Source organism: Delphinus delphis, chromosome 12, assembly GCF_949987515.2.
Source record: "Delphinus delphis chromosome 12, mDelDel1.2, whole genome shotgun sequence".
NCBI lineage: Eukaryota > Metazoa > Chordata > Mammalia > Artiodactyla > Delphinidae > Delphinus > Delphinus delphis.
Genome location: NC_082694.2, coordinates 74,818,482 through 74,833,728, shown reverse-complemented (window position 1 = coordinate 74,833,728; position 15,247 = coordinate 74,818,482). Strand labels below are relative to the sequence as shown.

The window sequence follows — 15,247 nt, the reverse complement described above, 5'->3', positions numbered from 1 at the left end:
AGAAACACACGAACGGAGAAGCCAAGAGCAATCTTGCCAAGGTAAGAAAACCAACTTGAGAAGGCCGAGGCCTTGGGACACCCCCTCGGGCGCCTGGGAGTTGGCCCGCAGGTCTTACTCTCTGGAAGCCTTTTCCATCTTCCTCAGGGGCCCAGAGAGAGGATGGTGGGTGTCGGGGGGAGGGCAGACACCTGGGAAAGCCATCAGGCCACTCCTGAGCCAGGGCTCCGAGCAGGAGGCAATGTGGGTCCCCAGAAAGACCTCTAGAGCCCTGCAACCCTCCAGGGAGGGAGTCACAGCCCCCTGTCAGTCAGGACGGCTCTGAGCCCTGCTGAATCTCCATCTTGTGCTACATGTTGCTCTAAAGAGTCATTCTTACTAAGATTTGAAGGGAAGCGGTTTGGGCATTTCTGGGGGCAGCTGCAAATGAGAGGAATCTAACCCTGGCACCGGGTAAGTGTCCAACAAAGGTACCTCCGTCCCAGCTCCCTCCCCGACCTGTCCCCTCCTCAGACAGGGTGTGGGGATGACAGGGTATTGCTGAAATACAAGCCCAAGGGGACACCACAGAGGCCATGGCATGGACAGGACAGAATGGGACGCTGCCTGCCTCAGCTTACTCGTGAATTGCATCCACTCAGAACACGGGTAATCAGACCTATTTGGAGCCTACCATTGCCCTGGGGAAGGGTGTATAATGGCCCAGAGGTGTCAGGCCCTGGGGCTCCACCAGTGGTATGTCCTGCTCCCGCCACTGGACACAAGCAATGTACAAAGTCCCGGGACTGTTGTTAGCGGTGGGGTGATTTTCCCCAATTTTGTATGATAATAAGGCCCCAAGACCACATGGTACCACATGGCACCCAAAAAGCCCGGAAGCTGATACAGGAGATATGAAGTCATCACTTCTGCACTCAAGTAGCTCAGCCTCAGACCCTGAGGCACTGAACTGGGTGGAACAGTGTCCCCCCAAAATTCTTGTCCACATGGAACCTGTGAATGGGACCTTATTTGGAAATAGGGTCTTTGGAGATGTAATTAAGGGAAAATGAGGTAATACTGGATTCGGGTGGTCCTAATCCAATGACTGGTTTACTTCCAAGAACAGGGAAATTTGGACACAGGCACAGAAAAGACACAGAGGAGATGACTGTGTGAAGACAGAGGCAGAGGCTGCAGTGAAGCAGCTACAAGCCAAGGAACTCTCAGAATTGCCAGCAAGCACCAGAAGTTGGAAGAAGCAAGCGAGGATTCTCCCCAGAGCCTTCAGAGCGAACGCGGGCCTCCGGAAATGGGAATAAATTCCTGCTGTTCAAAGCCACCCAGTTTGTGGTACTTGCTACAGCTGCCTTAGGAAATTAAGACAGTGACTAAGAGCTGGGGTCACCTTGCATGTAACACTGTATTGCTGGGGGGGGCAGAGGGGGAGGGGCAGAGAGGGCTGTGTGGGAGGAGGTGCTTTTCCTAGTTGTGTCTGCTGCTTGGGCAGGAGGCCCAAAGAACAGAACAGAACCTACAGTTCAGCGTGGCTCACGGTAGACCCAGCTTTGATGACTCATGTGTTATCATCTTTGTGTCCTCCATCGTGCCTAGAACAGGTACTGCACCCAGAGGTGCTCAGGAAACATTCATCGGCCAGGCTGGCTGGGTCTCTCTTGCTCTGTGTCTCTTGAGCACCAGAGCTGTGCCGCCTACACAGGCCTTGCCACCCGCTGCTCTGCCCTGTATTGTTCGTGCACTTTTCTTGTTCCTTGTATGCACTTATTCATCAAACTGCTTGATGCCCAAGCACGATGGGGAGCTTCTAGACCAGAAGGGCTGACCTGCATCTTTCACTACGCCTCACCCACCTGACTCCCCGTGTTCCACGTGTCACGGCGCCTGCACACGGTAGGTGCCATTAAATGCTTAGTGTTTGCGGATGCGTTCGGCATGTGAGGAAACAGACGGGATTGGCTGCCTGGGCTGGAGAAAGCTACCCCAGCTTAACTCAAAAAGGAACTTAGAGGCTGCCGCTATTTGCCAAATTAGCAGAGAAGCATCGGCACCTCTGGAAGTTGTCAACAGGGATTCCTGCTTACTGAGGCCATGCGCCGAGCCCATGATCCCCGCTCCAGGAGTGCGGCTTCATCCTGAGTGTGACCTGAGAAATGAAATCCCTCAGCTCTCACCGGCGGCCAGCGCCGTGTTAAACCAGAACCAGAGGTTCAGCCACGAGAGGGATGCGCATCTGTGCTCCAGGCTGTACGCACCACGCTGCACACCTGGGTCCCCTTCACCATGTCGTACGTACCACAACACCTGGAAGTCAATGTCAGTGCCTGGGGCTGTGGGCGAGGCTGGGCGGAAGCCGGCAGTGCCTTCTGACCAGCCATCCTCAGCCTGCCCCATCTCACTATTGTGCAGCTTGTCCTGGGCAGGGGTCCCTCTGGGATGAACTGTAGTGACCAGCCCAAGGAAAGTCCTTCAGGCACGAACAGGACGTTACAGCCTACCTGGCCCTTCACATGAACCCAGGGAAGTCTCTTCACTCGGCACTGCAGGGTGAAGGGACGTCGGATAGCCCAGCTGGACCGGAACCTAGATCCCTCCAGGCCCACGGAGCCTGGTCCTTTGGTCGGCTACCCCCACCCGTGAGGCCTCAGGGAACTGTTTAAGTGATGAGGGTTTGCACTGAATGGTACCATCCACAACTTGACACTGAAAGGTCATCCACTCAAAGGGGCTCTGAGTGTCGACCACGCCTGCTCTGGGTGGCCTTCAACCCAAAGGCCCGGCAGCACTGGGGGTGCCTGCTGCCCAGCCAGGCCCACCATCCAAGCGCCGTGTTGGTAGCTCTTCTCCCTTCTCCCGTCCGCAGGCTATGCTCACCTGGGCAGCTGGTGAGCTGGAGAGCCGAACGTGACCTTCCACGCCGGGTCTCCCCAGAGACAAAGGAAAGCCTACCACCACACGGACTGTATCGACGACACCAAGCTGGCAGCTGGGCATGAGGCCCACAGGGCCCCCCAATCACCTGGACCTCTGCTGCCTCATCTGCGTCTGCTGTGAGGGCTTGAGCCTCGGGCCAGCCCCAGAGCACACAGAGGCAGGCTGGGCTCCGGACTTGTGGCACTGATACGATCACGGGACACCAGAGTGTGGAAGGGTGGGTTCCCCCAGCAGAGCTCGCCTCCCGGCCTGGCCGGCACAGACACTAGGATGGGGACTTTCCAGGAGAAGTGGCTGGAGTTCCCGGCTTCCTGAGAGGAAAAATGGGGGATGGGAGCGGGGCCCCCAGAGCAGCCGGCACATCCTGTCCACGGGGCTCACACAGCTGCAAAACAAACAAACGCTGCCCTCAGTGAACCTCACTTTCCTTCCACGGTGAACTCTCCACTGCAGGCTTGTGGGCTGCGTGGTCCTTCTCAGAACGACCCAACTGCTTGTCCTTGGGAGCCAAGACCTCCATCTGAGCTTAGCTGCGAGCTCCAAAGCCGAGTGGTGAGGGAGGCCGGCGTGGGCTCGCAGACTGCCCTGCACGGGGCTCCCGGGGACCCATTTCTAGTGCTCTGGGGGATGTCGGCTTGCAGAGCTGTCTGCTAAGAACCTCTGGGTCCTGGGCAGGAAGCAGCATCTCAGAATCTGACCCTGGCAGGAGAGTGGAGGCTAGGACGGGTTTGGAAGCGGATGGACGGGTTTATTCGGTGGGGCTGTCTTGTGTCAAAGCTGAAAGGACCTCGAGGCCAGTTCAAGCCTAGACCAGTCCCTACCCTGAGGAGACAGAAGTGAGGTCTGGAGAGGGAAAAAGTCCTCTTTCCAAACAGGTCCTGGCTGAGCAGTTACTGACGGATGACCCCACCAGGCCGGGGCCTCTGGCCCCTCTGCCTCAGTTCACACAGTGGAATCCTCCCTCTGCCTTCGCCCTGGCCCATCCAGAAGCAGCCTGGGAGGCCTGGCATACCCCAGGTCCTTCGAGGGAAGCGCCCCTTGTTGAGCCCCATCAGCCCGGGGCTGTAAAGACAGTGCCCCACACTGTCCCCCATCAGCCCGGGGTCAGAAAAGGTCGCCACTAACAAATGCGGGAATAAGCCACCGACACGGACTTTATTGGACGACTGGAGGTCACAGATCGGCTGGTGGGTCACAGACCTGCGGCGCCGCGGAGCATCAGTATCTCTGCTGAGGTGTCCGAGTGCCAGGCTGCCAGGGAGGAGGCCGGGCTAGCAGTGGGCGAAGCCACACCGGAGTGGCAGCTTCCGCCTGTGGCCCCCCACGGGCACCTGCCAGCTGCACCCTCTCCCCTATGTCGCACACTGGGGGAGGGAGGGCGCGGCCCAGAGGAGAGAACAGGGAGGAGAGAGAGGCCACGGCAGCCCATCGCCTCACCACCTGCTCCTTCCTTCGGAGGCCTTCCTGCAGTCGGCAAGAGCGCGGACCCCAGCGTGGCGTGCGGGTGTGAAGGCCTGGCGGCGAAAAAGAAGAGGGGCAGCTTGTGCTGGGGGCTGAGGCTGTCCCGGAGCCAGCTCCGGGCCCCAGGGAGGCTGCCCTCGGGGCCCAGATAAGGCAGAGGGTGAGGAGGAACTAGGCTCTCAGTCCCCAGAGCCGCCTATTTCCTCTCACGCTGGCACCAGTGGAGGGGAAGGGGGACGTGAGACGCGGGACAAACCAGACTGAGTGCTCCCTCCCGCCCTGCAGGTCCTGGCACTGGGCAGCGGGTGCTAGAGACTCTGAGGGCAGCAAACACCGGCCTGGCTCCGGCAGAATCCCTGAGGGATCAGGGTTGGCTCCTGGCCCCGATGGGGAACGGCCTGGGGTCCTCATCCCAAATCCTCCTTCCAATCCTCTCTGTCGAGCAGCACAACCCAAGGGACAACAGCAGCTGCATTTTCTTAAAAACCTGTGTTTCCTTAAAAACTAATTCTGAACATGAAGACTGTATCAAAAACAACAACAACAAAAGAGGCATTCTTTGCTGCATTAAACATGCACCATGCTCAGACCCGTATGCCGGGGCAAGGGGGTCGGGGAGAAGTCGAAGGCACTGGCCCTGCCCGGCACAGGGCTCCTTCTCCCGGGAAGGAGGCTCCCACTGGGGGAAGGCCAGTGAGCAAATCCAGACCCTGAGGACAGGGAAGGCCTGGCAGCACCCACCGCTGGACACGACGGGGCCTTCAAGTAGCGGCCGAAGAGCATCCAGCCCAGGCCGTGAGAAGGAGGGGCACCTCAGCCACAGCGTCCCTGAAGGATGCAGGGACACCTGTGCTCAAAGCTGTAACGGCGGACATCGGCCCTATGGCCAGAGGCCCAAGGAGGCCGTGGTCTGGCCAGGCCTTCCCTAGGAAAGGAAGAGAGAGGAAGACATGGGGATTGTCAGGCCATCTACACACCAGAGGCAGGGCTGGGCCTGACGTTTCCCTTGAGCTCCGACACTTGGGAAGGCACCGTGCTTAGCACCTGGTAACCGGAGGTGGCTGGGCCACCCCACCTAGCCAGGCTCTCCTGGGCACCCACTCAGCATCCCTCTACTGGGGAGCCTGCCAGGGCCTGCAAGCCTCCAGGAGTCATGGTGACTAGAGATTCCCACCCAAACCCCAGGTTGGCCAAGCCCTCCCTCCCGTGCTGGGGCTGGCAGAGCCGGTGGGCACGTGCTGGGGCTGGCAGAGCCGGTGGGCACAAGTGGGCACAAAGTTTCCCACCCCGAGTGGAGCCTCCCTGGCCCCCCGCGCTCCCAGTCTCATGACATCCTGGGGACTGGGCTCCTGGTTAGCAAGGCATCCCCACAGGCTCTCCCCTCCACATCCACATGGCTGAGACAACTTTGGCTCCACTTCCTATAGTGACCTTGCTCTCTGCATCTTGCAGGATTCCATGAACCCACAGGGCTGAGGAAAAGGAAAAAGGCAGTACAGGGGTCCTATGACCCGGCTTCCAACCTCCCTCCCTTGGGAATAGAGGTTCTGGCCCTACAGGTCCAAGTCTGCACCTCACTACGTGCCCCTCCACAGGAGAGAGTCTGCTGGCTCAGGAAGAGCACAGGGCTTGGGGGCGGTCAGAAGAGGCTGGGGGCAGCCTGGCCAGGCGCGTCGTGGTCCCGGATGTACTGTAAGATGTCCGTCTCGTCCATGGCTTGGATCTGCTGCTGCTGCTTCTGCTGCCTGGCCACAGCCTCAGATGAACCCGCCCTGGGGGGAACAGCTGGCTTTCTGAGTAGCGCTGGCTTAGCCGCCACTGGAGGCTTGGGCTGGGGCTGGGGCTGAAGCTGGGGTTTGGACTCAGCCCCCAGGTTCAGAATCTGGTCCAAGTCCTCTTCGACTCTAGAGAACCAGAGGGAGAAGCCCTGAGCACAATCTCCTGCAAAAGGGACAAGGTGCCCCCTGCCAAGGCAGGCACCCCTGCAGGGCACTGGGCTCGGTCCCCCCGCCTCCCAGCCTCGCCCTTCCACCCATCCGCCCCCGGGGAGGAACTGAGGGGCAGGGCTCTCCTTCCCTGCACCCCCGCAGCCCAGCGCAAGCAGAGCCGGCCCCTTGGCAGCCTCTGCAGGACTGCTTTTCGGGTGACCCCACTCCAGACAAGCTGGCTCCTTTAGGTGACTCCTCCTTCAACCCTTCAAGAAATAACAGTAACAGCTGCCACATACGGAGCTCCTGCTCTGGGCCACGCACTTCAGACCCATTACCTTTTGCTATCCTCAACAACCCATGGGGAGGTACAGCGCAATCTTCTCCCTGCAGATGCGGACGCTCAAGTCCTAGGAGGCCGAGCCACCTGCCTGAGGTGAAAGCATGTGGCCGGCCTGAGCTGGAACCAGTAAGTCTGACTTGAGATGCTGGGCTCTCATCCAGGCCAAGTTCAGCCAGAGAAAGAATGAATGAGGGGCTCTAAGCCATCGTGGGGTGGAGTCTGCCGGCCCACAGCGTCCCCTGGTGGGCCACCCGGGCGTTCGTTAGACACGGCCCCCTGAGGGCTGAAGCCGACCTCGGCCATCACCCACCAAGACTCCGCCATGCCCCGGACCTGACGGCCTGTTGGTGGAACTGAAGGCCGAAGCAGTGTGACGGTCACTCAGGACCAGCCCAAGTCCTGGACAGCAGGAAAGAGAGGCAGCCCCGCTCTGCCCTCTGCCCGAGGGAGCTCCTGCTGCCAGCTCCTTGTGCAAGGACTCAACCCCTGCAGACCAGGTGCACAGCGAAAAGACCCATTCAACCCATCCCCCGACCTGCCCACCCAATCAACGTTGGGCTGGGTACCTACCACGGCCGGCCTTCTCCACATCCGTTAATTCACTGAGTAATCACAAGACACTGTCTGGTAGCAGATGTTAGCTCCATTTTACAGATGTGAAAACTGGGGCACAGAAAGATGAAGGGCCTGGCCTGGGGCCCACAGCTAGCTGGGGACAGGGGAAGGAGGGCAGAGGCGCTGCAGGCAGAAGACCAGGGGGCCTCGCGCAGGCCACTTGGCCTCTCCAAGCTTTGGTTTCCCATCTGCCAAATGGCAACAGCGGCATCACCCCACAGGGTTACAACCCCTTGTACAGAGACACGCAGCGCAGCAGGCGGAGTGTGGTTCCCTCCCTCATCCTGCTACTCCTTCAGTGGCCTCAGCCCACCCCACCTGCCTGGTCCTCCGTCTCCCTAACTGTGAACGGGCTCCAGCTCAGACAGCAGCACAGCTGAGTAAAGGCAGGAGCAGAGGGGAGGCACCTCTGGCCAGAACAACTCCCGGCACCACAGGGCCTGGCAGAGGTCTACATGAGGGTGGAGGTGCCCTTCCTGGGAAGGGCTGCCTGCCAGGAAGCAGCTACTGAAGGGGCAGTGGGTCACCCTGCCTGCTTCCTCGGTCAGCCTCCTGTGATGTGGCATAGGCCCCAAGGGGAGAATTCAGAGCCTCCCACGGATGGCAGAGAAGTGAGCAAAAGGTGTCCCTCCAGACCCAGAGGGACTGGCCCAAGCCAGGCCTTGAAAGAGTGAGTTCCAGGCAATCCCAGGAGGCATCACCCCGGGACAGGCTCCTCCTGGCAAGTTCAGCTCAGCTGTGTCCCCGCTCCCTCCAAGTGCTGCCCTTCCTTGAGCCCCCCTGGGGCAGGTGCTGGCTTGTCCTACATCCTCCACTGGAGGCTGGGTACCCAGGAAAAGCTCTGGGGGACTGAAATCCTCAAACAGGGGCCCTTAGGGAAATAAAGCAGCAGCTAAAAGCTTGTGTCGGAGTTCAGGATTTATACTGCTTGGCAAAGCAATGACTCTTTGGAGCGAATCAGGAGCTGGATTTGCTCTGAGGCAGAAGGTGGGGCAGTCACACCCGGGATACAGGTGGCCACACAGCATCTCTTGCCAAGCACCCTATTTCCAACTGGGCTCCCTGAGTCACGGGTAAAAACAGGTCGCACAGACACAAGGTCCAGCTCCCCTCCCTTCCAGGCCCTGCAGGTGTGAGGTCAACCACCGAGGGAACTCCTCTTCCCCAGGTCTCTGCAGAACTTGACTAAAGACCAAAACTGGGGCCCCAGAGCAAGAGGGAACGGGGGTTTCTCAGCCTCCAAACCCGGCTCAAGCGCCCCTCCGTGCTGCCTCAGGATGGGATGGCAGATGCCAGTGGTGGAATGAAGGGTGATGAAAGCACTGATGGATGGATGAATATTAGAAAGTTTATCATAAGGAAGCCCGGTTACCACCTGCATAGTCCCAGGACACACACAAAGAAAACAAAATACGGTTCCTGCTCTCAAGAGGGTAATTCCTTCTTTACCAGATGTCTGGCAGAGCAAAGGCAGGGTCACAGGACTCACATTCTCTAAGGCAGTGACTGCCAGAGAGCCCTGTGGGATGTAGGAGGCCTTACAAAGGAAAGGGTCCCAGGGACCAACTGGAACGTGAAATGCTGCGTTGGCATCGCCCTTGAGCCACGCGTGCCCACACACTAAAGGCTTGGAAAGTCCTGCTTAACCCGGACATCTGGCCACAGAAAGCGTTTGAAGGTAACACCTTTCAGACCCCCCAAACCGGCGTTCCGCAGAACATGGGCTGGAAAGTTCCAGTGTAATGGATTTAGTATAAACGATGCCCAAAGGTCCCACTGGGTCTGCCCCGCTAGGACATGCTGAGTCCTGGCAACGGGGCTGACCTGCTTCCCTGGGCCTCAGCGTCACCCCGAAGCACATAACAACAGTCCCAGCTTCTCCCAGGGAGTACTGCTGCCTGGGTGTCAGCGGTGAGGACGCAGGATGAGCGTGAACAGCTGCCAGGGGCCGTGGGGAGATGTAATGGCAAGGAGCCGTCGCTGTGACTCAGGCTCGCCGGGCACTCGGAAGGCTAACAGCCCGCGGTTGCTAACGAGGGGGGGTGGTGACAGCCTCCCGGGATCGCATGTCCAGCGCCACGTAACTCTTCCTGGAAAGAGAGAGCTCAGAGTCCCGTAGACGGCCAGGCTCGGCCTGCCTCCTGGGGACATAGATGATGCGACGCAGAGACGCACAGTGCCCAGCGTGCTGAGGAAGCAGCGGCACGAGCAGAAGCCCAGGGAGAGCCTGCCGGCCCCAGGGTGGGAGGCGGAGCTGCCAGCCTCTCCTCCTCCAAGCGCTCAGAGTCCTGGAAGGGTGGGACGACGGGACACAGGCAGGCTGACCTGGGTCCCAATCCCCGCCTGTCACCTGGGAGCTGGGGGCCTTGGGCCAGTCACCTCTCCCACCCTCCATTTTCCGTAAAAAGGAGAAAATAGCACCTACGTGGAGGGTGAGGGTGGGAGGCGGTGCTGCCTGAGGATTAAATAAGGTAACATGTAAAGAGCCCAGCATACTGCTTGACACACGGCACACCCCTCGCGGCGGTCAGGTATGCACATGTTCTGTCAATCAACCTCCACGTAACAGGCTAAGCCTCGCTCTCCCCTCCATACGGCCTGCCGATGGGTACCGGCCACTGCCCAGAACGTCTGCACTTTGCCCCCCCCGACGTGCACTGCGTGCTACCAAGTCAGTTTTATGTATCTGTTCCCAAACCTTTGATGCCAGTTACACTTGCTCGTGCAATTACATAATTCATTCTTTACACACCCTATTTGTATACACGCAGTCCTGTCTTTCTAGAATCTGATGAGCTGCTGACAGCCCCCCACCCGACCCTTTCATCGCACCCCACTTGCTGCCTCCTGGTCAGCCCCCACCCACAGGCTCCTGCCTCTGATGGGTCGGGATTCCCTCCCTCGGAGCCCAAGGATGGTGAAGTGCTCCCAGACTGGATGGGTCCCTGGCTCTGTCCAGGCCACTCTCAGACCTGGTAGAGCAGCACTGGGGACAGATGGTACCTGAACAGCTCCTCGGAGGCCTCCCTGCAGCCTGGGCGGGACGTGGGTCCTCCACCCCCGTGGGCAGCTGGCAGCAGTAAGGGGTCACCCAGGGGGACGGCTCCGCCGAGGTCAGGATCGTCAAACAGCTTCAGGGCTGCGGAGGAGGAAGCAGCAGAGGGGTCAGAAGAAGTCCTAGCCTGTCCTCGGCTGCCTGCGGGGTGCAGGGTGGAGAGGGTCTGGCCCAACCTCCTGGCACAGCCAGGAGAGAGGAAGCAATATTGTCACTTCGGTCTGCAAGGCAGATTGCGGAAGTACCAGAGGAACGGGGCCACGTGGGGCAAGAGACATGTGCTCACGGGGGCCTGCGGCCCTGGCCCCCGCCTCCCTCCACGCTGGGCCAGAGCCACCTGATGCCACTCCTCCCGGTTTCAAGTCCTTGCGGCCTCCCCACTGCTTTTAGGAGGAAACAGCCTCTTCAGCTCACACCCCGGGCTCCCCATGGCCCCGGCCAGCCCCCAGGACTGCACCTCAGTCTTCCTACAAGCGCTCACTGAGCGCCAACCACCGGCCCGGGGCTGCCAGCTCTGGGATGCAGTGGTGAGCAGACACGGCTCTGACCACAGCCTCTGCCTTCGAGGAGCCGGGGTCTACTCCCCACCCTCTCGCCGTCTCCACCGCTCAACGCTGCCCTTCGTGAAAGGTAACTGCAGCTTCTCCGCCTGGAATGTGCTTCGTCAGCAGCCCTGGCAAACTCCGCTGACCTTTCAGGATCCAGCTCAGGTACAGTTCCTCCACCTGACCCTCACCCAGGAAGCCTTCCCTGGGGTCCCCACAGGCACGGACGTCCTGCTAAGACCTGTTACAGGCCCAGGCTAGCCTCTAATGGTCAGGAGATGTCCCTGACCTCCCTCAGGGAGGCCCTGAGGCCAGAACTGTGATTCACTCATCCAGGTGTTCTCGGCCCCAGCACAGTGCCTGGCCGTCAGTGGGCGCCTGGTGCAGGCTGAATTAATGGGTGACATCAGTTCCCTACCCTGGATGCAAACGCGGGCGGGGATAGGAAGGGTCAGAACAGGCACGAGTGCGGAAGTCCCAGGGCTGCTCAGCTTCCCTGTTCCAGCTCTGCACTGGACCCTCCCTTGGGGTCTCTGCAGGGGACACAGAGCCTCTTGTTAGACTCCAAGTCATGCAGAGCCCCAGCAGGCCGGAGGCAGGCCAGCGTCCACTCTCCACCAGGTGCCCACATCTGGCTGCAGAGGTAACAAAGGCACTTCTACACCAGTCATGACCCACACTTTTCAAAGCAGCAAAGAAAACTACTCTTTGCTTCTGAGGGATGATTAGAATAAACATTCAGCCCTGGAACGTTCCAGGCTATGGGGACACAAGGTGTGAGACTAGATTTCTCCAGCAGAAAATCTCTCCACTGACTGCATCTGCATCGTGTTAACACATGAGCCGTCCTGCTCATGTGTGGTGGGTCCAAAGCCACTCGCAAAGCTTGGCTGGGTCACCCGGGAGACACCGAGAGCGAAAGGAACACCCCCGGGGCTCTACTTACAGTCCCTGGGGGGCGCGTCCTCTGCGGGGCTCCGGGGAGAGGGCTTCCTGCCCGGGCCAAAGAGCCCCTCGTCGGGGTCCACCTCCTCATCAAAGATGGAGAGACAGGGCGAGGGTTTGGGCTTCACGGCCACTTCCTCCGGGCGTTTCTTGGGCTTCTTGGAGCTGGGGAATCACAGACAGAATTCGAGGTTAGCACCTCTCACAAGAGCCCTGCCGGCCAGCCACACAGGCACCGGGCAGGCTTGAGCCGGTGTCGCGTAGGAGCTTTCCAAGGAGCGACAGTGAGCTGGGGACGCGCCGCTACGGAAGCGGCCCAGCCCTGCGCCCAGGGAACGGCCGCTGTGGGGTGTGTGGCAGGCAGGAGGCTGTCCGGACTACACGACTGACTGCAGACGACTCCAGCCCTGAAGGGCCAGCAGGACAGGCCACAGGCCGCAGGCCGTGCCCTCCTTCCGGAGCTGCGAGGCCACACCACCTCAGCACCCCGGGGGCCAGGCTCATCACAGAGCCACCGACAGCCGCTCGGACACAGGGATGGACGCACGTGAGGCTGCACACCTCAGGGCCTGGACCCAGGGGAGAACAGAAGGCAGCCTTGGGCAATGCTCCCTTGTTTCCACCCACACATCCCCCCTTCCCTTGAGCGGTCTAACCTCCGTCGTTCCAGAAAACACTTCAGTCCCACTGAGCCAGCATCGCCTCCTTCGGGAAACCCCTCTGGCTACTCAGCGCCCCAGTCACCTCTGCACCCCTCGGGTGCCTTTGCGTCTCATTCATCGACTGGCCAAGGTCCTGCTTTGGGCCAGACACTGCTGCGGGAAACCAGGAGGGGACTCGGGGAAGCTTCGGGCCCCGGGAGGGCTTTATTTCCCGATCCGGGTGGTGGTTACACAGCGGACATGGCAGCCTTCAGGGAGCTGAAGACTGCAGATCTACACACGTCACTGGAAGGTATAGCGCCAGGAAATAAACAAACCTGGTTTTATTTTAACAAGGTGATCCAACCCCTGCTGGTGGTGCCTAAATTAGCCATTTTAAGGTTCCTGCAAACAACAGAAATAAGCTTCTAACCGGAAGTGGGGCTTCCGTGCGCCTGTCTGCCTGGAGGGCTGTTCCACTGGACCGAGGCCACCAGCTGAGCTCATGCGGGCGATACTGTGCAGTCAAACTGCGCTGATACCACCGTAAACAAGGCACAGATTAACCAGCAGCAGAGAAACAGCAGCAGGGCGGCCCTGGGCGTAGGAGGCCAGGGCGCTCAGAGATGGCTGTTCCCACGGTCTGGATTTAGATGTCTGCTAGAATTTCAGTCTCCCGGTGGAGGTGGGGAGAAGCTAGGAAAGGTGAGGCTGCACCTGCTGGAAGGCCGCGGGACCAACACTCCTCGGTGCTCAGGGCCGAGGCCCCAGCGGGAAGATCTCTCTCAGCAGACGAGGAAACGGTGGTTCAAGAAGCTGGGTGTCTGCTCAAGGCCACACGGCAGGCAGGGCCAGGGACTCAATGGCCGCACCCCAGTCCCTGCACTTTTCTCCATCTCGGGCACAAGCCAGATGGGCTCAGGCCACAGGCCACCAGGGCCACACCTCCGCTGTGGTGTCATCCCCAGGCCCTGCCTGTGGTGCTGGGCAAGGTGAAGGGAGCCTGGGCTCCTCCAGAAACTTCATCTGCGCTTCCTCACACGTCTTAAGGAGTCAGGGAGTCCTGCTTTTCCTGGGATGTCTTCCCCTTCTGCCTCACAGACCAGGCAGAGCCAGCGCCGCTCTAATGACCCCTAGTAAGCGGGTACCGACGAGGTCCTGGCCTTCGGGGCAGGCCAGCTGGAGATGGCCACAGCCAGCCGAGACCCGCTGAATGAGAACCCCAGCGGCAGGCGCCGGGAGCCGCTTGTGTCCCTGTGGGCTCTGATGACCGGCCGTGTTTGGGAGCCACTGGACCAGCCAGGGGCCTGCGGGCTCCGTCCCACAGGCTGCCCCTCAATTACCCGTCGCAGCCGCCCTTTGCCTGGCTGTGCCTCTGCACCCGGCAGGGGCTGCAGCAGTGAAGGGCGGGGAGCCCCCAGCAGGGAGCTCGCAGCCAGCGTCCGCAGGTCCACCCTGCTCGGAACCGGAACCGGCAGCTCTGAAACCACCCATGGGGAAGGCACACACACATCCTCCCCAGCAGACTGGCCCCCTGGGGCAGGGGCTGGGGGCTTTCCACCGACCAGAAATCAGAGGCAGCACAGAGAGAAGGGAGGGTCTGAAGAACAAAGGAAGTGAACGGACAGACGTGATTAATTATCTCTGGAGGAGCCAGGCAGAGATTTCAACGATTTCCCTTCTTGCACCTACTTCTGGTTCGGAGAGCACAAATTAGGCCTGGCTTTCCTGCTATGTGAGTTTTCCTCTCAAATCCGATGAATGTTCCTGTTTTTCTCCCTGGAGACATTTTTTATCTTCTGTCTCTCGAACTGAAATAAAGCGACTCTACAGCCCATGGGGCTGCTCAGTCAGGCACCATCTGAACCCCACCCCGTTCCTCCTGGGCCATCCTCCGTCTCCCCGACTACCCCCGACCCGTCTCCAGGGGAGACAAAGAAGAAGAAGAAACACGGAGCTTTGATGGCCGAAAGCCCCAGGGTCCTGTCCTGGTTAGCCCCAAATTCTGGGGACTCAGTAGTGTGCCTGGTCCAGAGCAGACACTCAATAAATATTAGACGAAAGAACAGATGGATGGAGGGGCGGCGCAAGGATGGACAGACAGACAGACGGATGGGGGGAAAGGGAGTGAAGAGAGAGGGGCGGCCAGCATCATCTCAGAAAGAGGCCTTCCACCCCACGGCTCCTCCTCCAGGGATCTCGCAGGCACCCCAGCTGGTCTCTCCAGCAGCCCCTCGGCCCTCCCGTAAGAAAAGCTCATCCTTTCACTCGGAGTGACTTCTATGTGCCAGCGCTTGGGAAGTACCTCCCACGGGCAAGAACCTGTGCTGGGTGATGAGGGCACAGAGGTGAGGAAGACCTGGCGCTGTCCCCAGAAGCTCACAGCCGAGCAGGGTCACAGACATACACCCGTCATCACCACACAGGGCACTCATTCTGTGATAGCCGGAGCCCCGAGGAAGGAGCCAACCCAGCCCGAGGGCTTCCTAGGGCAGGTGGCGTAGAGGAGGGCAGTGACCTGTGGGGCTGAGGGCAGAAGACTGACACAGGCAGAGAGACCCTCAATCTGTGAGGGGCTGCGGGACTGGGCACCACCGGGAACACAGTGCCCAATGGAAGCTTTGCTCCTGGTCCCTGGAGGAACAACCAGGGCCCGGACTGGGGAAAATGAGAGCAGGGAGGCCGTCAGAAGGCAAAGTGCTGATAAATGTGGACTGCTGAAGTGACCCGTGGGCAGAAGGGACAAGTTTAGGATGGTGCCAGATTCTGACTCAGGGACAGGA

General features: G+C 59.9%; 1 protein-coding gene across 3 annotated transcripts in view; it reads right to left on the bottom strand.

Moving 5' to 3' along the window:
• Window positions 1–5,234: 5,234 nt before the first annotated feature.
• The window catches only part of HS1BP3 (HCLS1 binding protein 3), a 34,440-nt gene continuing 24,427 nt past the window's right edge, over window positions 5,235–15,247 (bottom strand). For 2 of the 3 annotated variants that reach the window (XM_060027044.1, XM_060027045.1), the window contains exons 5-7: window positions 11,825–11,988; window positions 10,282–10,417; window positions 5,235–6,296 (exon numbers count right to left, since the gene is read on the bottom strand). In XM_060027044.1, coding sequence (XP_059883027.1) covers window positions 6,032–6,296; window positions 10,282–10,417; window positions 11,825–11,988 — 565 coding nt within the window. In that variant the 3' untranslated portion in view covers window positions 5,235–6,031. Of the gene's footprint in view, window positions 6,297–8,553; window positions 9,369–10,281; window positions 10,418–11,824; window positions 11,989–15,247 lie in introns of those variants that run through there. The other variant, XM_060027046.1, reaches the window with a different exon arrangement.